This window comes from Stegodyphus dumicola, chromosome 6, assembly GCF_044657685.1.
Source record: "Stegodyphus dumicola isolate Sdum_Otavi_A_Nest chromosome 6, ASM4465768v1".
NCBI lineage: Eukaryota > Metazoa > Arthropoda > Arachnida > Araneae > Eresidae > Stegodyphus > Stegodyphus dumicola.
Window position 1 is genome coordinate 121,052,217 of NC_140773.1, and position 26,063 is coordinate 121,078,279.

The window sequence follows — 26,063 nt, forward strand, 5'->3', positions numbered from 1 at the left end:
CTGATCCTTAATACATGTCATAGGCTAAATGAAAAATCAGTATTATTGTAAAAGACATCCTCATTTTACAAATGCATCCAGCTAGTGGAAAATTATGTAGTACTTCCTAATCAGCATAAGGTATTTTAGGCTTATTGCAATGAAGGATTTAAGTAAGTTAGAAAATGTGCAAATGTTCATTCAAACAACCTGGCTTCAACCAAGCTAACTGCAATAGGCCTCACATCTCAGACTGATATACTGAAAATAATGATGCTGCTAAGTTGCCAAAAACCTATCTAAATTTTCATGGTGATAGATGGTAAAAAATCTCTCTCCTGACTTAACACTACTCAGTAGTAGTTCAATTATCTCAATATTTTGTATTCTGCTAAGGTATACTTTGTATTTTTATTTTGGTGCCTTTTGCAATAAGCTAGGTTTTTCAATTAGCCTACTGACAATTTGCCTTTTAACTTTATCTTGATGTACATCATCAAGACTAAATGAACCTTTAGCAATTTTTTTTTTTTTTTTTTTTTTTTAAATTTACAAGCACAGTACATAGAACATGAACAAAGGTGGAAGTGATCCCCATGATGAACATTATAACACAAAAGTATACATTGATGAAAAAATGAAAGAATACAGTAACAAGAATGAAGATGTTATTAAATAGCCATAGTTCACAAAAGAAGAAAGAAAGAAGAAATTTTAAATGAATTTATAAAAGAATTTTACTTTCAAATGTTAGAAATTCGTATGGATTAACTAGAAAATACAACACTATGATGGTAGGTGAAAAAAAAGTATATTAATTTAAAAAAAAAAAACGATCTGGTTGTAGTAATAATTTCTCTGACTAATATCTTGACACACTTCAATATCACTGCACTACTGCACTTCGTGGAAGAGATGAAGTGCTAAAAATTGCACTGAAAAATAAATTTGTTCCTAGATCAGTAGCTGAATTTGGACTTTCAAGAATGAGTATTTTGAAAATATATCAACAATAATGTATTGTTGCATTACTATTCACTACAAAGGATTTTAACCCTTAAAGCCATGTTGATTCGGTTGATATTCAATCAACTCCCTATGAAGGATACAAATAATTAATGAAATATTGAGATCATCTAATAAATTTTGTCTTCTTTCCCATTCAACAAAAAGTAAACTGTGGAAACTGCAATGGAAATTCTGAAGCTATTTTTGTATGGTGTGCATGATAATTTGTAAAACAAAAATGGACATGAATTTACAGCTGATATGATTAAGAAACTTTTCAGCTTTATGCTTTGTAAAATAATTCATGGAAGACCACAACATTCACAATCAGAGGAAAGTACACAGTGCTGCAGCACACATATTGAAAATATGTTACATGCTAGAAAATACAAATTGGGTAACAAGGTGCTATTTTGTTAAGTGGCAGAAAATCTCCTTGAAACAGTCACAGAATAAAATGTTTACACAGCACTTTTTAGAAAAGGACCAATGTTAAAATAGACCCAAAGAATATTCCACCAATAATACCAGGAAAAATTGACTGTAAAGAAGATCTGAATGACCTAGAGAGGGTAGAAAAGAAAGAGAAACACAAAAGAAGGTGAAGAATATCAAATAGCTCACTTTGTGATACCGAGTTTGTGCAGCTCTCTGTTTTTAGTGAAAATAGATCACAGCAAAAATTAAAAGAATAACAGCATATTATAAAATTGTTTTAAGATTATTGTTATATTATAATTTTTTTTTAATGAATGTAAAAAAATAAGCAACCCTGGATGCATTTTTGAAATAGATATAAAGACACCCAAAAAAACATTTCTCTCTGAAGTCTCCAATTACTTCATGACTTTTTCGTGGAGGTAAGGATAATCAGAAAGTATTAAAATAATAAAGGAACATAAAAAAGTACAAGAAAACCTGAAAGAAGCAGCCCCCCCCCAAATTAAATCTACTAGGAAAAAAATGAAACCAGCTGCAAATGGGGATTTTACTTAATAAATGCCTTGAAAATAAATTGTAGACTGTACAAATTTAACTGGAAAACTTCTTAAGGTACAAAATAAGGTCTATAAGATGAGAAAATAATTATATTTTGAAAGCATGGTTTTCAAAATGGGACTTCCAGGTTTCTGGTGCACAGATCCTTGCACTCATTTCAGAAAAATATATTCATGAAGCTGTAATGTATGATTAAATTTTGGAGGCCTTAGGTATAAATATTACAAGCACTCAGTGCCAAACAAAAAAAGTGAATGTAAAAAGGCAAAGCAGATATTAAAGATTTCACTGAATGGAAATGAATGAAAATAAAGCTCACAACTGCAGACTGCTGGTGTGGGAACTATATTCAAAGTCTAAAAGTTAGTCTAATTTAGTTTACTATTGCATCATTATTTGCATTTTAACAATTTGTTTATGTTAATAACAACAATTATTATTTAACAACAATAATAATTCTATAAACAAATATGTTTGCTGTACAGTTTTTAAGTTACCTTTTTCTTACCTAGGTATCTCCCCCCGGGAGTCGACATAGAGTACTCTGCGCAGTACTGGCTAGGATCTGTACCTAGGCAGTCTCGGCCACCAGGGTATAATATTTTTTAACTTGGTGGTTCCTGATGGTCCATGGGGTAAGTCCATACTTGCTCTTCATGGGCCGGGAGGTGTTAGTCCCCTCCACCAGGGTATTGGTAGCTAAATAGCAAATTGGACCATTGAGTGTCTGGTCACTGCTGTCCTTGGTATTCCATGTAAAGCCTAAGGAGAGGGGCATCCTGTGTAGTGCTGGCAGGTAGCCTCAATCAACGGCCAGTCATCGCTCCAAGTTGTTATCGCCCACCCCACTGTGGTCTTGGTCCAGCCGGGACGGTGGTCTCGACTGGTTCGTGTTAGCGGTGGGCTTGCTGTTCGTTGAGCGATCAGTGGAGGGAGTTCTAAATTTGCTGGTGTCCCGGGGATGTGGGACCCTGGGCCCAGTTGGTGTGTAAAAATTCATCTTTGTGTGACTATCTCTGGTTTGTTGTCAGACCCCGAATGTGATTCAGTTCATGGGCGGCGGTATAAATTAGTTACAGTTACCTAGGTATCTGAGAACTAAATGAAAAGTTCACCAAGATACATACTGAAAGAATAATCTCTTTTTGCTTACACTCTCTTAATAAGCCTTCCCTACTCTGGGCTCACCGCAACAAGCCTGGATATAACTTGCCTATCAGAACAACTGCACATTTTCTAATTAACCTAAAGGTATTTGGGCTCATTACAATACACCTATAAAATGTATCAGGCTAATTCAAAAGTGTTAAATAATTTTCTATTAAGCTAGATGAATTGCAAAATGGTGATGCCTTTTGCAATAAGTAAGCTATTTCAATTAGCCTGTGACAAATACACCAATCAAACTAATATTATTACACACCAGCTTACAAGAACTTCAGAGAGGATGTTCAAAGCAATATTTGATACTAACAGCAATTCCCTGAAAACTGCATCTCATTCATTACTGCTAATTAAAAATTTATAATTCTTCTCTGAAAGCATTTATCTTCTGATCTATAACTTTTAAGTCATAATAATTCCTTTGCAGATCCCATCTCTTACTCACCACACTGCTTCTAAGTCCCTCAATATACATAAACATATCCCACTTTTATTATATAAGTTGTTGATGAGCACACTGTTTAATTTTTTTTACAGTTGAACGCAATTTTATTTAAATGGTAAACTGTTGGTAATTTTCCCAAAACAGAAGAGATCTAAATTATCATTACAGCTAAAACTACAAATGTGTAGCTCATTTTATTCTACAGAACAATTTGAAGAGCAGCTATGGAAGTTTATAACTTGCAACACTTTATTCATAATAAGTTTTCGAAGGTAAGAAAAATAGGATTTTTACTAATGAAGTGTCCTGTCATTACACAGCATTTACTGGCACATAATGAGATGTATTTTTACTGTCATTATCTTTCAGACAAGCAATGAAGTTTGTAATAAACATTTGGTTCTACTCTGAGATGGATATTAAAGTTTATCTTGTTTTATCATGCATTGCTGTTACAAATAGAAAGTTAACTGCATTCAGTGATAAGTTTATTACTGCTTCTTTAAAGTTATTTTGGTACTTTTTCATTTCACTGGTGCAAATCTCTCCAAGCAGGCTATATTGGCGACAACATACAGTATACACATAAAAAAATGTTAACAAATGTTATTTCTAAGAATTTTTTATTTTGAAGGCATAAACATTTTAATATTGTTTAAAATTTTGTAAAAAGGCCAATAAATTTAAAAAAAGACATTAATTTAAGAATTTACTATGCTTTCATGGTTCAACATCGTGATTCGCCGGTTCATATCACGTCACCCCAAGTGATCTCATCTCACATAAACTATGTTACAAAAGTCTAATTCTCTCAGTAATTATCTACATTAATTTCAAGTTAAATCTTAATTCGGAATACAAGTTTAAATGCAAGAATTATTTCAATTCGTACGAATAGCTTACTCAGAAATTATGTAAAACCGCCTTGCTTTACTTTACTTGTGCATTCTGTTTAGAACTGAGGAACTTAACCCTTGACTTTGCCCCTTCTATATTTTCGAATTTGGGTGAGCAGTGTGATTGCATCCTAATTGACTTAATTACCGCAAATGGCCTTAGGGCATAAAATTAAACTATCTGGTAAAAATTCTATGTAATTGTATGCTAGTATTGAAAGAAACAATCAATCTGATAAGAAATGGTTGAGACTTGTTTTGAAAATTAGGCGTAAAAAGGTTACTAGCGAGGATATTCTGTTTGGCATCAGTTGTACCGTTACTGGTGACTTTATTGCCTGTGCCGGCAAAACGGAAAAGTACTGTTATTTCTTACTAATATTCTAATATTTAAGGAATTAAAAAAATCCATTGATATTAAAAGGGCACTACATACAGCCTTGAATTAACTGGTACTCACACCACAGTAAAGTGTATAACTGGATAATGAGATGTTGTACCTATGCTGAGCTGCTCCAATACACCACCACCATTTTGGTTCATTGCTATGCCAAAGCAGCTTCCTCCCTGCTGAGGACTTCTTTATGATCATTGTATAACTGTTCTGCTTAGCAAATGGTCACTAAAAAACAGTGCTGATAGTGGCCTATTATCTGCTTTTCCCTTCAGAAATCACTGCCACCCTCCCATCATGCCAAAGTAGAAGTGTGCTACATACAGCTTGCTTACATTCACATTTTAATCAATTTATAATTAATAAAACACAAACAATCTCATGTTTCAGATTCAAGCCTAATGCCTGAAAAGGATCCTAAACTGTCATCACTACAGACTGAAACATGAAGAGAAGGAAATTTTTACATAATATTTTTATAAGGAAATCTTTAAAATAAAAAAAATATCCACCATTTAATTGAAATGTGAAATACGAGGCGTATTCGGAAACTAAGTACCGTTTTGAAAAAAAAAAATAGTAAATCAATTTTTTCGAATCCAATTTTATTTTTACATGAAAATACATGTCTTAAACTATTTTTCAACATAGTTTCCACCAATGATCAAACACTTGTCATAGCAGGTGACCAGTTTTTGTATACCATCGTCAAAGAAACTTCCCGCCAGTTTCGATAACCATGACTTCACAGCATTTTTCGTGTCATCGTCAGATCCAAAGCGTTTGCCACCAAGCTCGCGCTTCATGTGCAGGAACAAGTGATAGTCGGACAGCGCCAAGTCCGGGCTGTACGGCAGGTGATTGAACTGCTCCCAATGAAACTGTCGAATTAACGATTGAGTGACACCAGCAGTATGGGGCCGAGCATTGTCATGGAGCAACACAATTCCTTTACTCAGCATTCCTCTTCGTTTGTTTTGAATGGCACGCCTTAGTTTTGTTAAAGTCTCACAATATTGTGCCGCATTAATGGTTTCACCTCTGGGAAGAAATTCAGTAAGCAAAACGCCTTTCCTATCCCAGAAGACAGTACACATGATTTTTTGTAATGACATTATCACTTTGAACTTTTGTTTTTTCGGAGAATGAGTGTGTCTCCACTCCATCGATTGTTGTTTCGATTCTGGTGTGAAATGACACACCCAAGTTTCATCGCCTGTCACAATTTGGTTTAAAAAGTTTTCTCCCTCATCACTGTACCGCGTGAGAAATGTCAGGGCACTACCAAGTCGCTTTGTTTTGTGAACATCAGTGAGCATTTTTGGAACCCATCGGGAACACAGTTTGCGATAATTCAAGTGGTCAGACACAATTTCGAACAAAACAGTACATGAAATTTGTGGAAATGCCTCTGAAAGAGTTGTCATTGTGAAGTGTCTGTTCTCATGAATTGCTTCATCAACTTTCCTTACCAAATCATCGGTGATAACAGAAGGCCGACCACTCCGAGCCTCGGCGTGGACATTTTTTCGACCTGCATTAAACATTCTTACCCACTTTCTCACCATTCCATCACTTATCGCGTATTCACCGTCAACTTCTGTCACTTGACGATAAATTTCGGCCGGTTTAACATTCCTCGCGTTCAAAAATTTAATCACGGCACGAATCTCACAGTCAGCAGGAGAACTAATTGTCTTAAACATTTTGAATGTGCACAGCAAACTGAAAACACAACATAGAGCAACCAAAATAGCAACAATTGAAAGTCAGTGAACAAGAAAGACTAGTGCGCATGCGCGGAACGCCTACCACAGCGCTGCGACGGCGCTAGAATGAAACGGTACTTAGTTTCCGAATACGCTACGTATGTAGAAAATTGCAATTTATAAGTTGTTAAGGAAATTTATTATTATATTTCATTTGCAATGAAGTTACTAATAAGCAATTAAGACAAAGATAAATTTTTGAGCTGAAGTATATAATAGAAATAATTACAAAGAGAACACAAAAATTTCACACTAGTTCCCCTCTTTTTGAACAGCTTTCACCATAAAATTTTCTGGGGGTGAACAACTATAATTTAATTAATTACAACATTTAAAAAACTTACTTGGACCTTGCAGATGCTACACAGAATGGGCTATTATCAGAAACTACCCCCTTACCCATCGGTGTGGGCAAAAATGGAATCTCAAATTTTGTGATAAGTTGACATATAGAATTTTCTGCCCTACAATATGCTGATCCTATATGAGAAGGGAGAAAAATTACAGCTATTAACAACTCTATGCTAAAATCCAAAAGCATACAATTTCATACTTCCAAGTAAATTTTATACATATATTAAGTAGGAAAAAAATGTGAAAATCTCATGAGGTTGTATCCTAGGCAGCAATCCTAGGTTGTATCCTAGGCAAAGAGAATTATCATAATAATGAATTGACAGAAATTAACAAAATCAAATTTGACAAAATTAAGACAAATTAACAAAAATATTTTCAGTATGTAATTTGTACCAAGTTCAACAATTATGTGTGTCAGTAAAATTTATGTTGGTGAAGATAAGTTTTAATTTTTATGCACATATTTTATTGACACACATATTGTTACACTTTGTATGTATTATATATTCAAAATATTTTTGATAATTTAACTTAATTTCATGAAACTGGATTTTTTAATATCTGTTAATTAGTTATTATATTTGTATGTGCATGTGTGTGTGTAATAATTTTTAAGAGGAGACAGAGATACTTGGAATTGTGGCCAGTGAAATAATATTTTTTGCAGATGAACATTTTTGGCGTATCAATTATAAACTGGTCCTAAGCATGCCTATTTTTTAACGAATTTAAGATTTTTAGTATCTCAAGACAGAATGCATAGTAGAGAATGCTTTCAAGCAGAGAAGCGAGACATGGAATTCATCATACCTGCGATGAAAAACCAATTCAGAATGATTTAGTTTTAATTCAGCTTTATATATGTATATGTACAATTAGCATTATCTAAGAATGATGCGAGGAACATTAATTGTGAAGTGACGGAGTTTAAAGAGAATTGGAGGTTTAGGAAGAAGGCCTCATCTGAAAAATCGATTACAGTCTCCCAAAACTCGTCTGCTTAGGATAATTCAGTACAACATAAAAGGAATTTGACCAATGCGGTGAGAGTTAAACTTGATCAGATACTGGAACTTGCTGAGGAGTAAAAAGCACAAATTAGTGCGTAATTTGCATGTGCTTTCGGAGGATGTGTCTCCAGATATGTTAAAAAACGCTTGGCATAATTTATGGCCAGCTACCATATTTCACGGTGAGGACAATGAAGATGATAGCCGCGAATTTGAAGGTTTTCAGACATCGCAAACTAAAGGTGAAATTTTCGAGTTATTGGAATTTGTAAAGAAATGTGGAGAAGCGGTAATAAATGAAGATGATATAGCAGAAGTTTTTCATTGCAACGACAATGCCCCAATCATCAATCAATTAACGAACGGCGAAATATGTAGCATGGTTCTAGATCCAGAAAATGCCGCTTCCGATAGTGAAGAAAGTGCCAGAGACGTTATTGAAAACGAAAAAATTTTCGATTGACAAGTTAGTCGGCATTCTCGACACAGCAATTACAGGACTTGAACGGTGGAACTTTGTAACTGAACAAGAAAGTATGTCTGTTTATAGAATTAAAGAGAAAGTATTAGCACATAAAAATGATGCAATGTAAACAACTTATACTGAAAGAAATGTTTAATAAAGTAAACAGATAAATATTGAGCTTTTTTTTTTTGGTAAATTTTAATACCCTTTAGATCATCATTGCTCTTTATTTCATAAATTATGGTTTCATATTTTTAATTGTATAATTTCTGCATGCCATCTTACCAGATTTAAACTGATGATCTATAATCCGGAAGAACCCCTAATCCATAATTGCTGAAGTCCCGACGAGTCCGGATTACGGACTCTGTACTGTAATACATCAAAAGCCCTCAACATCTGTATTGTAAGCCCTATTGAATTTCCAAGCTGCACTTGAAATATATTGAAAAATATTGGGAGCGACCACTTGCCACTCCTAATTGAAATAAATAAGAAAAAAAGTACCTTTTTCAATTGTAAAAAATACTGGAACTTTGGCAAGGCGGACTGGCATACTTTCTATTCTCTTGTGAACGCAAAGATTGATTCTGAGCATTGCACTTCTGATCTTGAGTCAAATTGGTGATCTTTTAAGACCCTACTCTTTGATGCACCAACAAAAGACTATTCCTAAAGGAAATATAAAGCAATAAATACTATCCTGGAACGGGACGGGAATATTTCCAGGGACGGAAAAACTGCAGCTGTCTTACTTGGAACGTTACTATCAGAAGTTGAGTAAATTAACTTTTACTTCTGTAGACAAGACAATAGAGAAAAAAAGTCTAGAAATCTTGCTCATGGCAGATGCAGTTCAGTATCAAGCTATACTTTATTTGGTAAAATCTTCTCTATAGTATATGAGCTGGAGATGGCAATGAGAGATCTTGGCCTGACTAAATTCACAGGACCTGATGGCATCCATGGCCAGATGCTTAGTCACCTCGGCACTGGTGCAAGGCAAAGACTTTTAAACATTATTAATCAATCTTGAAATCTTGGGCGACTGACGAGGGAATGGAAAAAAGCCATTATAGTTCCTATCAAAAAATCAGGGCAAGTGCATGGATCTCCCAATAATTATAAGTTCATTGGTCTGACTTGTATATCGTTCAAAGTTATGGAAAAATTATCCAGAAATGATTGCTTTATCATTTGACAACCATAACCTTTTCCCAAAGGAACTGTATGGATTCAGAAGAGGTGACAGTACAACAGATAAGGTTCTCTACCTCTGCCAGAATATCAGAGATGCTCAAAACCTTCATGTGACAAATCATACAGTGGCTGCTTTTCTGGACCTGTCAAAAGCTTTTGACAGGGTCTGGAAACATAAATTGATTGTTAAACTATACAAGGTTTTTAGTATTAATGGAAAGGCTTTATCTTGGGTCTATGATTTCTTGAGAGACAGACTGTTTAGCGTGAAGCTCAATATTGCCATGTCAAATAGTTTTAAGATGAGTCAGGAATACCTCAGGCTCAGTGTTCAGCCTTATTCTTTTTTCCCTGTATTTAGCTGGTGCTGAAAAGGTAATAAAGGAGAGATGTGAAGTCAGTATATATGCAAATGATATTGCCCTCTGGAGCTCTGGCTCAGATGTTGATAAAATAGAGTCTAATATTAATTTTACCCTAGCAGACATTGGAGCTTTTCCAGAGATCATAAGCTGACTTTTAATCCAACTAAATCTATTGTCAGCTTTATTACTACTAATAATTGGTTGTATAATTATCAACCAAAAACTTTTTATGGCTGATATACCTCTCAAATTCAAGAAGCATCCTAAATATCTCACTTTTACTCTAGACCCTGAATTTACTAGCAACAAGCATGTGGAGGCATTACTGCTGAAGAGTAGAAAATGGCTTAGTATACTGAAATATATCGCAGGACAAAATTGGGGTGCCGACGCAGAAACTTTAAGAGCTACTTATTTGGATAATATCCATCCCATTTTGGAATACGGCCTTCCTATTAACTATTGCGTATCTACAACTAACCTCCATAAATTGGAGAGAGTGCAGCTTAGTGTCTTTCTAGTTATAACTAGCTTATGTAACAGCTGCCCAAGTGATATTGTGTTGTTTGAGGTGGACCTTCAGCCTGAGTTTCAGAAGGAACTCGAGCCTAGTGAAGTATTACAATAAACTTTACAGCTACAGTTAAATAAATTATACCTCGGATTTATTGTGGCATTGGCATAATAACGAAAGACTTAAGAAACACAGCCCTTTTAGTCAGATTGAGAACAGCAACTTACTTGACGCTATGGTAGAACAATGCTTCTTGAAGCAATAAATTGACCCCGTCAATGGGTCTTCCAAGGGTCAGTTTCCATACTGAACTACTGTCAAGGGTCACACAGAAAAATGATGCGCTGATTTGTCTTCGACAATTTGCCCTTGAAATTGTAAATAACATCCCAAACAGCACTATGATTATGTATACTGATGGTAGCAAAAATGAGGATTCTCAAGTTGACTGTGGAGTACTTATCAGAGATTTCAATGGAATCGTCAAAATAAAGAAAAGAATTCCTGACTTTAGCTCAGTTTTTAAAAGTGAACTCTTTGCTATTGATGAGGGACTGAGCTATATAGTGTCATTTTTAGACTAAAGCTATCTGGATTATGATTGATAATTATAGTGCCATCCAACATTTTTCAAACTGGTGTAACGTTGATTGTAACGCTGACAAAATTGAAACTTCAATTCTCACTCAATTAAAACAAGTCTCATCCACTTATGATGTGTACATTCAGTATATTCCCTCACATGTGAACATTTGGGGAAATGAAGATGCACATGTCCTGGCAAAGAAGAGTGCTGAGGAGGCTCTGGCTACTTCCAATTGTCTAACTTATCTTTATTCTGCCAGAGAATATACTGATAAAATGACTTGGCTTGTCCCTCTGACACACTCTTGGTATAGGGTTGAATCTCCTGGTGGATCCCTTGCTATGAACTGTGACAGATGCACCCACATGGCACTCTCCCACTTTCTTAGTGGCCATTTAAGAAGCCTTGCCTTCGAGGGTGGTCGGGTCAACACACCTGATTTGTACGAAATGTAACACTGAGCAGGCTTCTCCGGCACATATCGTTAGGTGTTAGGGTTTGTCCTACGATGACTTGATTAAGTCTCCTATCTTAATTTATGACTTTTGAAAGTGAATAAACACATAGATCTCGTCTAGCCTCGAGGATTAGTAACAACAACAACAGAGAGAATTGTGATAAGCAGTTATGATTTTTGAGATGGAAAGGAGAAATTCCCAAGCTGAAATGGAGAGCTAAGAGATTACTGAAAATTTAAGTTGGAGTTTTGATTTGTATATTTTATTTTGTAAATAAATGCTATATATCTGGTTGTAATGGAAGTTTTCTGCCAAAAAACGTTCTTAATAAAGTTAGGAAAAAAAACATGAAAGCAGTACCTTTACAGGGTTCGTACACATTTCCTTACATGAAAATTAAGGACTTTTAAGGACTTTTAAGGACCATCAAAGAAAAAATTAAGGACCTATCAGCAAACAAAAAAATGAATAGAATAAAGCAATTATCCATACAAACTGACTTCATGCTTGCAATTTCACTTTAAGAAACTAACAGAAGTGTGTATTATGCACTATTAATTAAATTCAATTTAATACTTACCATAAAACAATTTGGAAATTAAACTAACTCAATACAAGTTATGAAGTAGATAACATTAAATTAGGAACATAATTTCTTGAAAAACATGTATAAGTGTATTTTACACTAATAACAGTCACTATTTTAGAGATTTACATGATTATTATTTAACTTATTTGATATTTATTTAAACACAGTCAACTACTATTATAATCACAATGTAAGAATATTTTGCAGATTAAAATAACTGATTTGTAAACATACAATTTATTTCCTTGGTTTTTTGAAAGATATTAGAATAATAAACTGTACAATAAAAGATACAAAACATTTGTACTTTTTTTAAATCTGAAATCTTTTCAGCTATTTTAACATCTAATTTATTTATGTCTATTTCCTTTTCTTTAACTATTCTTCTAAGTTCATTTGCTTTGATAAACAAATCAATGTTCCTGCTGGTCTCAGCTTCATCTGCTAAAGCATCTACATCTTCATTAATATCTTTAATGTCCCTTTGAAGAAATTTTTTCTTCTGCTTCATATAATCAATTTCTTCCTCAATAATATTTCTTTTCCTCTTTGAATTTTCAGATTTAGTTAAAGATTTTTGTTCTTCTAAATACTGAACTTCTAAATAACGAACTCCATTTCTTGCAGAAGCTGCTGCTGATCTCATTTCTTTATTAATTTCGATATTAAGAACACCTCCAGAAAATATTATGTAATCAAATGCTGTGCATTGAAAAATGTATGATGAGTCACTTAAATTTTCAATTTCAATTGCTTTATTTACAGAGAAGCCCCTTTCCACAGAGGCCTGTTCATGTGACAAGATATGAATACCTGTCACAGTGAATACTTGAATAGTGAAAATATACATTTCTTAATATATATATATATATATAATTTATTTCCTAAACAATATTGATTAATTGATTATATTATCTCCTAAGTTTAATTAAAGTAGAATTATTTTAAAAGAGTGAATCCATACTGGTAAGTTATATTTTGAAAGATGTATATATATATATAGGAGATAATATAATCAATTAATCAATACTGTTTAGGAAATAAATTATTATATATATATATATATACAGTACAAAGTCCGAGATCCGAACATCCAATATCTGGAATGATCTAAAATCCGGACCTCAAAGCCACCACCAACCAATTTTTTAGGGATACCTTTTTTGAAGGGAAGGGGTATGCTTTACACACGCGCATTAGATTTTTTTCCTCATCATAAAAAAACATGCCGGAAATCCCGATTCTTAATCTCAGTTTGGCGCTAAATAAAATATCTCCTTATTGAAGGAAAAATTATTTTAGCATAAATTTGTGTGATTAGTAACTTAACTCCATAGCTGCGTATCTGCTTGGCATAATCTCAAACCGAAACATTTGTTAATTTTACACCAACTAATATTTTATATCCTTGATGGCGAAATTGTGAATCATTATTTATTGTATTTTGCTTTCATCACCGCATGTTTATCAACGGATGACAACTTGAGTGATGAATCATGCAGCGATGCCAAATAATAAAGTATTATCCGATTACAGATTGAAGTGTAATGCGCTAAAATGTTGACAAGGGGAGATTTAGCAGAAATTTCTTTCCTTATGCTAAAAATAGATTTTGTTAATGATACTCATAGGACAAACGATTATATTTAGTGCTATTTGAATTAAGAATAACTGATTTGTTATTCACATAAAGCCAGAACCAGCGCCAGAGCTCGCATGGCCGCACCAGGCGGCAGAATTTAGCGAAGTTAAACAGAAGTTTTTCATTGCGATGACCATGCCCAATCATCAATCAATTAACGGAGGGCGAAATCTGTAGTATGGTTCTAAATCCAGAAAATACAGCTACCGATAGTGAAGAAAGTAACAGAGGTTACTGAATGAGAAAAAATTTTGATTGACAAGTTATTCGGAATTCTCGACACAGCAATTACAGGACTTGAACAATGGAACTTAATAACTGAACAAGAAATTATATGTCTATAGTATTAGTCTAAAGTATTAGCAGAGAAAACAACTCACATTGAAAGAAATGTTTAATAATGTAAACATATAAATATTAAGCTCGTTTCTTTAGTAAATTTTGATACCCTTTAAATCATAAATACTTCATTATTTCATAAATCACGATTTCATATTTTCAATTTTATAATTTCTACGTGCCATCTTAGTAGATTTAAAATGGGAAGCACTTCCGCAGAGAACCCGGTAAATGTAAACATTGCCAACTTTGGCGATAATAGTTCAAACTTGGTAACCCATCGGATTTATCCCATTCGCTTGTCTCGTTGTTCGCATTTGCAGATTTATATTATTATTCTCTTATTTATTATTATTTTTTCTGAATTTCTTAACAACGAATAGATAGAAATATTTTCGTTGATAGATGCCGGTTCTCGGTTCGGGATGAAAGGAGGGGTGAATGCTAATTTGTAACACGGCTGTTCACATTGTGTTCTTAATTATTAATAGCTCTAAGTCTAAAATAATTTGTTTTCGTAGACCGCAAAAATGTGCATGTGCATTTTAAATAATTAAATAATGCTTTTATTCTTATTATTGTCATCTAAAATTATGAGAATAAATCAATTTTTATGGCGCAAAATTTTAACAAGATAATATATTGTTAATGCTTTTCTAACAATAACCTTTCAGAGGATGGCAGGTGTGGCATAAATAATGATTAAATTGAAATAAAAAAATATTGATTATCTACGATGACAGAATAGTTTGATGCATCACCATGGTCATCAAAATTAGCAATCCACTGCTGGTGTAAGGAATATATTGTTTTCTGTGTTAACTGGAATTTAAGACACATTTTTTTTCGTACATCACGTTTAACCGGTTAATTTCAGTATATTAATACTAATTTATATTTTTTAAATGAATTTTTATTTCCGTTATAAATGCTTATATATTGTCTTATGCTTAATAATATATTCTTTTCTGTGCTAACTTGAATTTAATACAAATTTATTTTTGTATATCACGTTTAACCGTTTAGTTTTACATCTACATGCATATTACCTGTGAATTTTTACTACCATATGCTTAATATATTGTTTTATCTGCTAACTTGAATTTACATGCACTAAAAATCACGTTTACAAAATATCACGTTTACGGCTTGGCTCATCGTCGATGAACCGCGAGCTTGGCGAGTAAGAATGCAATGGCGCCAACGGGTTCTCTGCGGATGAAAACCCTTAAAATGATCTAATATCCGGAAAAATCTCAAATCTGGGATCGCCGAAGCCCCGACCTCGGACTTTGTACTGTATAAATATATATATATATATAGATAGATATAGATATAGATATAGATAGATAGATAATACTGAAAGTATATTTTCAGTTAAACTTCTACCCAATAACTTTAGTAATTCATGAAAGTTAATTTTGAGTCTAGTTAATTCAGGAAAATTAGTTTCTATTAGCTGTTTTCAACTTTAAAAATATTAAAAAATTTTTAATTAGTTCTTTTCAACTAATAATTGCATCGCCATTAGCAAAAATTATGCATTACTATCAACAACATAGGTTTAAACCAAATACTTAATTGTCTATCGAAGCTTCAAAACGTATTTCCGAACTTCACTTTTTCTAGGCTAGCGTTACCGAATTTGCCCTTGGCGACCTAAAGTCGAAATGGAGCCAACAGATTTCCCGCGAAATCGATAACAGACAAGCTGCAGAAATAAACTCATAATCCCGATATCCCATACATATAGTATGTGCAAAAGAGAATGAACTCCGCAGAAGGTGATAAAAAATTAATTTATGGCTTAATTAAAACAAACACAGAAATTGAGCTAAGCAAAACTGTGTAAAAACAAATTGAAATGATAAAACAAAACTTAATTTTCATGTGAATTTTCAGCACTGACTCTCCCATTCTAGAAATTTCAATTTGTTTCAGACAAAGACCACATTTAAGGATTGCCATACATCAATATCCAGTCTTTGTAGTCAGCTTGATGAAGCCACAGTTTATTGAAAATGCACTTTCCAGGCATCTCGTTCCTATTGGCGTCGGAAGGGTTGAGGGCTTCCAAGTTGGAATTGCTCTAATTTTGGCAAATATTTTCAGAATCTCCCCCCTTTTTTTTTTTTTTTTCTCGAGCACCTTCATCACCACTTTCGCCTCTTAAAGAACTTCCGGTATCGTTTGCAACGCAAATCCACCAACAGATTGGTTAAGAGCCATGTAATTTTAATTCCATATTCATGAGAAATCGTAATTCCCACTTAGAATGGCAATCATTAGAAATGATAAGAAATGTCAAATGAGCAAAATTAAGGACCGTTTATTCATTTTGGCCAAAATTAAGGACTTTTAAGGACCAAAAATCATTTTCGAAAAAAATTAAGGACTTTTAAGGACCATACGAACCCTGCTTTAGTATGAATAGTAATCACCACCGAAATCTATGGTTTTCTGACAATGTTTTGATAGTTTTTCAAAGCCTTCAACCCAGAAACTTGCTAGCCGCAAGTCCAAAAACAGATCAACCACAATTCGGACCTCCTGTGTAGAATAGAAGATAGCACCAGCAAAATGGAGCTATAGGTGTGAAAAAAGGTAGAAGTCCGAAGAAGCGATGTCAGGGCTATATGGTGGGTGCGGCAAAAGATCCAATTTGAGTCTCAACACAGTCTAGCCGGTGAATGCAGGTACATGTGGTCTTGCATTATCTTGATGGAACATTACCTTTTTGCGTCAAAACTTATTCAACATTTCTTCTTGATGGCACCTTCAACATGGACTAGAATCTCGCTCTACACCTTACTGTTGAGGGTTTTACTTTTTTCCAGATACTTTTTGCAGATAATGCCATGGCAACTCCATCAAATACAAAGCAAGATCTTTTTGTTAGTCAAAATGCACTTTGCGACACTGTTGAAAGCTTACAGGAAAGAGACCAACCCCCTTTTCGGCTTTGTTGAAGTAAATCTAGTTTTCATCATAAGTGATGATCTAGAGCAGAATTTTGTCCTTGCATTGATATTCGAGCAGGTTAGTGCAAGCTCGAACATGTCTGTCCTTATCTGCTCGAGTCAGCTCATGCAGCACCCAGCTATTGAATTTGTACGTAAATTTTGTGCGATGCATAGTGTGACTAATGGACATGGCACTAACATCTAACTCCATAGCAAGCTCTCAAGTAGTTGCATATTGATCTTCTTCCATAAGTTCTCGCAGGCAGGCCTCATCAGCAGCAGCAGTCCGGCCAGAGTGTTCTGCTTCTTGAATGTCACAGTCCTTGTTTTTGAACTTTTGGTACTAAACCTTCACCTTGTCATATGATAGAACATTATGATAACATGTCATATGATAACTAAAATTGTGCACATGATTTTATGACATTATGATAACATGTCATGTAATAACTAAAATTTTACATATGATTTGCTGACTTTTTGTGACAGAACTGGAAGTAAATGATGGTTCTAATCCGGTAGCATGATTCCATTTCAGACCATTTCAGACACCTTGTATTTAATGATAACGATATTTTATTTAAAAATTTCACAACACAGTGTTCTAAAGCAAGTCTCTTTCTTTCAAATGCCAAAAATTATTTGGCAAAATATGATTAAACATGCCAACGAGAACTGTTTGGGCAGATGGTATTTGTGGTGGCAGAAAACTTTTGTTAAAACTTGATACAGTCAAAAGTCTTTAATCCGGACTCGTCGGGACTTTGACGATTCTGGATTATAGATCATCAATTTAAATCTGGTGAGATGGCATGCAGAAATTATAAAATTTAAAATATGAAACTGTAATTTATAAAATAAAGAGAAATTATGATCTAAAGGGTATCAAATTTTACAAAAAAAAAAAGGCTTAATATTTATTTGTTTACTTTATTTAACATTTCTTTCAACATGCACATGCATAAAGCATACATTACGCATAGTCGAAATTAGAAAATTGCAACCAGAAAACTATTTGATGAGTACTCGTGATATTTATTTATAATGACGAGGAATTTGATTTAAATCATATCAAAGACGGAGTACATCGAGATGAAATACTACATTTAGTAAGGAATTATAAGCCAAATAAAATAAAAACATCTGCCCTGAAGATAAGGATAGTGCTGACAGATCAACTTCCAGTTCATTGCGCGCTGTGTCGTTCCTCCCCCCTCGCAGAGCAGCGTGAAACTGATAAAAGGATCAAAGGATATGCCTTTATCCATTTTTTGCAGCAATTCCACTTTTTGTTTGAGGGACATCAAAACATGCTTTCGCTTTGTAGATCTTTTGGCAGCTCCAGAATCGGAAATTCTTTTTGACATAATTGAAAGTTCAAGCTTACTTTTATAAAACTGCTCTAATAGTGTGCAAAAAAATAATAAGCCAGATCCAATTCAAAGATTAAGGAACAACGCAATCTGCAACATTAACTGAAATAGATAATTAGATAATTTTAGCTTAGCTTATACCGTATGTTATACATTAAATGCGCATGCGTAAACATATTATGTGCATGCGTAAAGGTATTATGCGTTTACGCATGCGCAGGAAGTTTGTAGCTTTGAGGTCCAGATTATAGGTCATTCTGGATTATGGACGTCCGGATTAAATACTTTTGACTGTATATTTATTCATTTGTAGATGAAACAAAAGCTGGATTGACATTAGGATGATACATGAAAAAAATCTTTGTTAAGGCCCATTTAATTCTACTTCACTGTTATTGACAAATACATTTTGGAATGTAATATACACAACAAAATTGGCATAATCAGCCTTTTAGGATGTGGCAGAATTTTAGAATCACAGAGACTGCACTACGTGGCAAAATATATAGCACTGCACCTGGCAGTAGATAAGTGCTACAGCCCTTCTTACCACATCCGAAAGCACACAAAAATCTCTTAGGAATATAAGACTCTGCAACCAGACAATGTTGTTTGTAAGCAACGGCTTTCAGATTTAACCTGATGAGGCAGCAAACTATGCTCCTTTACCAAAGTGCTGAGGAAGAATGCAGCTTGATGTAATTAATGGTTCGGTTTATCTGATTTTGTCAAAGCACTCGAGGGCTATCTGCCTAAGGGGAGGAATGCTTTTGTGCAGAAATTTGGAAGGGAAACTGGCTTATATACACTTTACACATGGGAAAAAAACACAAAAATGCAAATGCAGCCAGCCATTCATCGGGAGTCAAAATCTGGACTAAATTATCAGCATTCAGAAACTTTACCACTTGTGGAGCTGAGGTCCTTTATGGAAAGAGCTTTTATTTTCCTTTACGATGTTGTTTTCTTTCTTATCAAGAATTTCTACAAATATTGTAAAATATTTCAGTTTTAGATAGAGAATAAACCAAGTATTTCAATTTATACATACTGCCACAATGAATAAATATATGCAAGCTTTCTGATGGTAGTGGATGGGCAAATGTCCTACCTAATAAATAGAAGTGCTGGTGAAAGAATTTTCATAATTATTTTTATATAAAATGTGTTAAACTAGAAAATTTTATTAAAGATTTGTTTGGAGTTTCAAATGTAAATATGTAGCTCCACTAACTATCAACAAATTGTACAACATGTACCATTTCATCAGGTTTCTCCAAATATGTAACCGTTGACTAATTTTGTACTAAAAAAGGAAGGATATTAATAAAATGTGAGATTTTGAATGCTTAATTTTGGAATAAGTATAAAATAAAACTAAGGCTTTCCAAATATTTTATAATTTATAATCACTGCATATGATCATTACTTTTCCTTGCTCTTCAAAGCTCATGTGCTTTTGTCCTTCCTTTTATTTAGCTTCTCAGTCAATGAGACACAAGCTGAGCCAGGATTCATAGGCTTGCAAAAGGATATGAGAAAAAATGAATTACCACCAATGGCAAAATTATTCAACATGAGTTTTGTGATGCAAGAATAAGCAGGCAAGAAAAATGAAAAGTAACAAGATTGACAAATAAAATAATATCTTAATTTATTGGATTTTATAATAACATTAATATACTTCTAGGAACTTTTGGCCTCTGTTAGTCATCTTTATATTGTTTAAAATATGAAACTTCTTTCAAATATGAACAATAAATTTCATTTAAACTGTTTCTTAATTAATTACTTTGATGTAATTATCTTTTAACTTTGAAATGTTCTTAAACTCTAAGCAGATAGGATGAAATAAATTACTAAATAAATTTTGCTTTTGATATATCTAATTTCAAATGTATCTAATTTCAGAAATGCAAAATTTGAAAGATTAAAATTTTCAGTGGCAAACATTTTGAAAGAAAGAGAATTAAGTTCACATATGAGGCAATACCATGAATAGGTAATATTTGCTTACTTTATTTTACTCTCTCCTGCTCCATTTGATTCCAGATTATTCAGACTGCAGTGGTTTAATTTAAGAATTATGATATTCACCATGACCGGCTTTATCTGATTATGAGATGTTTTGCCACTTGTTATATATCAGCTCATAATTTAAGATATTTTACTTTCTTACTTTCGTTAATAATATAAATGCCATCTTGATGAATGTAAGTTTATGAAAATAGAGATTAAAATAGGTAATTATACATATTTAGCTAATAAAGGCTCTTTCAGTACAGGTCTTCATGAAAAATACAAAACACACCTGTTCAAAGGGTTAAAATATCTTGAAACAAAGACACAGAACATGATTCTCTCCAAATAAACATCTCCACCTATATCATATCAGATTTTACATTAGCATTACTTTTATTAAATACTCTTTTTTTTCACCTTTGTTAAAATCTTTCATATACTCTGAATGACAGCTTAACACATAAAAGCTCATCAAATGTTTTCCCATGCAACGAATGAGCATGTTGGTACTAGTTTTATAAACAATGTTAGCATGAATTTAATATATAACAAAATAAATAAATGCCATTGCTTAAACAAACCTTTTCCAATGATTACTAGAGGCCGTTTTGCAGCAATTAACACATCGACCAATGAATGTATAATAACTGAAGAAGCAACACACACAGCAGGCTCAGGACATTTAAGTGGATATGATACTTTTGATTCTAGAACTTCTTGATTTATCATATTTCCTGTTAAATCTACATATGCTGCTCCTGGACGTCCATAAGTACTTTCTCGAACAGCCTACAGCAAACAGTAAAAAAAAAAAAAAAAAAAATAGAGAGAGAGCATAGTTATTATTATTAAGAACAAGAAAAAGTAATGGTATACTTTGGAAAAGAATGATTTATTTTATGATAACATTTTATCTTTTAACATAGTTTAATTCATAATAAGTAAACTTTTGCTAATAATTAAAACCCTTAGTTTTCTCTTCCATGAAGCGATCCCGATGTTATAAGAAGCAGTTCTGAATGACAGCAATACAGTAAAATCTTGAACACTAGCAAACAGCTGCTATGCCTCTCTACCTAGTATGAAAGATTATAGATGCACAGATGCTTTGAGCCAAACCTTAACTTAAAAGACAGCTGATGCATATCCGCATTTTTAAGTAGACAGTTATATTTTTGAAAAATAGATCACATTCTTTGTTTAAAATGGCAGCTGTAGAATGTTATTATAAATGTAGACCTCTTGAGATTAGATACCTAGGTACTTTTTGTTATTTTCTTATTATGAAGAATTATAGATTCCAAAATGTAAACTAATAACTAATAAATCTCCTTTCTGCTTTACATTTGCTCATTTACACAATAAAACCCCTCTTTCCCAGTAATATTAGAGAATGCCAAGTTGTTAGAAATTATTGGGTATTAAAGGAAAAAAAAAATGGGGAGGGGGAAGCAGCTTTTGCCTTTTGCCGGCAAAAGTTTTCTTTTTCCTTTTTTTATTCCATTATTATAAAAAAAATTGTTAAAGTGTAATACATCGATGTAAACATAGGTAAAGTGCAATACTGTCTACCAAAAAGTATATATGGAGTTATTCTATACTCTTAAATTATAAAAGATAATACAAAGACAAGCATTGGAAACATAATACAGGAATGGATCATGTGCTGATCTTTGACTTGTGTCATGCTAAAGAAAACTGAAGTATGTGACAAATTCAAATTGAAATATTTCAATAATTCAAAATAACAACTTATAAAATAATGGCTATTGCTTGATTTGTCAAATCAAGGACAATGTTTCAAAAAAGTATTTGTATTTCAAAACTTTCAAAGTTTAACAGCGGAATGAAAGTAGAATTTATGCTTGCTCTGATGTTAATAAAACATAATTAAAATTTTCCTGGGAGATTGCGATAGATGTGCCCCATATGTTTATTATTTTAAATACAGCTCAAAGAATTTCAGTCCACTATGGAGATTTCGAATTTATTACTTAACGTACAGTAATAAATAGCAAAGTTAGCCAATATATTTTTCTGTCACTATTTCAGTCAGAATGATAATAACACACAATATATAAAAAATTATAACAGATAACACACAATATATAAAAAATTGGTTTATATAGTCCATCCAAAAAGTTTAAGCAATCATGTAAAAAGAAAAATTTAATATTTTGAACAACTTTTTTTTTAGAAATTCTTTCAGCATATCCGGCTTAACATTAAAATGTAGTACCTACCTAGCAGAAAAACTACCTTGGCACAGTTTGATGACTTTTTATAAAAGAAGTTAGAAAAAAAAAATGGTGGCTTATAACTGCAAAAATATTTATCACATGCCTACATATTTTACACTTTAATTAAGCATTCACCTCAAAAACCAATCAATAAACCTACTTATATCCAGAGCAGCTGCTTCCTTTAGCAATTTTGTAGTAAAATTCTAAATTCCTGCAGAAGTGTAACCACATTTTCTTACATTGTTGTCAAATTATGCTAGCAGACGTTTTAAAATTGAATTTAAGCCAAAAAAATATTATTTCTAAATAGAAACTATTGAAATCAGGAATATAACAGAAAGAACACCACACAGAAATGGCAACACTGTTTGTTATAACAGAAGAATTATTGGTGTATTCTAAATATTTGGCAACATCTACTAAGACAGTTGCATTAACATGTAAGTATCTAAAGTTATGCCATTCTTTTAAGTAAAAAAATTAGATCCTTAGTATGACACTAGTGAAGCTTCTCAAATGTCCTCAAAAAATTAAAATGTGAGGAAAAGGAAGAAATCACTTAGTTTTTTTCGCTGATAATTTAATAACCTACTTAATGATCACAAAAATTAGCTACTCATGAACTACACTGAATTAAAGAATTTTTGATTTATAAATGGATGGTTAATGATAAGGGCTGAAGTTTAGAACTTTGATATTTTTTTTAATCACTTGTTACATGTAGCACTAAGAAAGAGAAAGTATATCCTTATTTGTGAGATGATATGTAAGACATATTTTCAATACTGAGTACTAAATTTAGATAGGTACACTGTGCAAAAAAAAAAGAGGGGAGACAGTTCTGTATCTCCCGTTTTACTGGGCCAATTGACAAAACTCAAATTGCGTTTTTCATATCTCCAAAGCGCGACTGAGGCTATATATTAGATTTACATATAGCATTGTTCTAATATAGGCATTTTGACACAAAATCAGACTTTTCAGAAATAACATACCAATTTTCCATATTTTGATTCTGCGACTCAAATTACGTCTAGATATTAAATTTTGTAAAATTCGGTGCAAAACTTATGGAGAAATTCAAAAATTTATCTTGGCACAATTTTTTCAATTTGCATCAAGAATAATTCACTGGCCGAATTTCTTAATAGATGGCAACCAATTTTCCTTTCCCTTCCATTATGCTAGAGCGGAAAAAATACGCATCTCATTCTTACCTTTTTATATTCTGCATGAGGGGAAAAAAGTCACATTGGTCTTACTTCCAAATAATATTAGCAAAGTGACTAAACCACATTTGATGTGTTATCGCTTTGAAAAAATATGCCAAATTTTAAAATGCGCCAATATATAAATTCATGTATATCTTCGGAAATTTTGAATAAAAAACTGTAATTTTTTGCAGGGATGCTTAAAAATACGTCTACTTTAAGACGATTGTAAAAATTTTAGAGATTATAATTCAAATTCTTTTTTGAAAAACTTATAAAAATTATTTAAAAAATAAATCATAAAAAATGGGTGAATTTTATTTGGAATGAACCTGAATTTTGAAATTTGAAGGAATGAATCAAATAAGTTTAATCCCAAAAGAGAAATTAATAAATATATACCAAACCCAATTAACATTGATGAGCTAAAATTTTGAGAGCTATTTTTTAAAAACTACTCATGTGATTTTTACAAAACTTCTTAGTTTGGCGTAATCTGAGTCAAAGAATTCAAAAATTGGAGAAAAATGGTATGTTATTTTAGAAAAAGTTCGATTGTGTGTCAAAATATCTATATTAGAACAATGATATATATAAATCTAATACATATCCTACGTCGGGCTTTCAAGACATCAAAAGCGCAAGTTGAATTTCGTCAATCAGCCCAGTAGAACGGGAGATGTAGAACTGTCCCCCTTTTTTTTAGCAGTGTACATGCAACTATTTGGAGTATGAATACAGGTTTAATTGCATATAAATGTCCCTACACTAAATATTTCAATAAGATAAACTTATGCACAAATATGAATGAAAGGCATTCTTGTTTTGTTAAATATGTTTAACTTGTTACCTGCAATAGCAGTACAAGAAAGACCTAGCATTGAGAAAAAGTGATAACTACAAATTTCACATAAATAAGAATAATAGAAATTATCCATTATACTTTTTCTCAGCTGAAATTCTATATTTACAGATATCAAAACAGGTAATTTGATAATCAGAATATGAATCAATGACTGGAAGGAAGAATCTCATGGCATATTATTTAAGATAATTTCAATATTAATACATTTCTAATTAACAATGATTATCAGATAATCACAGTTTTAGTGATCCAGATAAATATTAAAATAACAGCTATTAAGCTTATTTATTTTATTTACTATACTGCATAGGAGATGCTTTTTAGTTAACAAATATTTTATCCTATTAGATATATAAGTAGAAATATAGTGATTTGTTATCTGCAACCCATGAACTTCAGATGGGATATAAATATGCTGACGAATAAATATCAGCCATCCTACATGAGTAATGTCCTTAATATCTAATTTATTCTTTTTAACATAAATTAAGCATTGTTTTATTAGCATGTGTTGAATCTACCATTGTTTCTTCATATATGTTATTTTCTTTATGGATATCTGTGATTTATAAAATAATGAAGCGAGAGTTTTCTTCCTAATTGTGAATTACAATCAAAAGGTTGAGGATGTACAAATTCCCAAATCATTAGCTTGTATGCCGCTAAAAATGCATACTGTGGACATTATAAAATAAAGCTATATATTAGTGAGAGAAACTAGTTTGATGGAAGCTGTATCACGTTTAGAGATCATATAATTGATTTATTATTGATGCAAGAAGTTAAATCATCTTTATCAAGAACTGGATATGGCAGATAAAGTTTCCATAAACTGAAATTACAACATTCAGAAACTTTGCACCATCAATGAGGAAGAGTTAATGTACATCAACCAATATCTCCAATACTAAGATAATCATAAAAGTTATTTAAGCCTCAAAGTTCTAGTAGCAGACAATGCATCAGTATTGAAATACGCAATAATTATTAATAACATTACTTTAAAAGGTGAAAGATTTAAATATTTTTAACATGATTCTTTTTATACATTTCTCTATGATAATTTTTTATTTAAATTCAAAGGGAATTAAACGTATGTTTTACTAAATTTCACATTTGACAGCAAACCTTATGTTATTAAATATGTGAAAAGATATTCAGTAAAAATAGAAACACAAAAATAAAAAATAAGATGGATGGTAGATG

At 32.5% G+C, this 26,063-nt stretch overlaps 1 protein-coding gene across 13 annotated transcripts in view; it reads right to left on the bottom strand.

Annotated features, from left to right (window-relative positions):
* The window catches only part of Hacl (2-hydroxyacyl-CoA lyase), a 173,320-nt gene that overhangs the window by 117,754 nt on the left and 29,503 nt on the right, over positions 1 to 26,063 (bottom strand). For all 13 annotated transcript variants that reach the window (XR_015041707.1, XM_085818857.1, XM_085818860.1 and 10 more), the window contains 2 exons: positions 21,120 to 21,327; positions 6,999 to 7,134 (listed from right to left, as the gene is read on the bottom strand). Coding sequence is in view for 12 of the 13 variants with exons in the window: in XM_085818857.1 (XP_085674983.1) it covers positions 6,999 to 7,134; positions 21,120 to 21,327 (344 nt within the window). In the remaining variant the exon portion in view is untranslated. The remainder of the gene's footprint in view (positions 1 to 6,998; positions 7,135 to 21,119; positions 21,328 to 26,063) is intronic.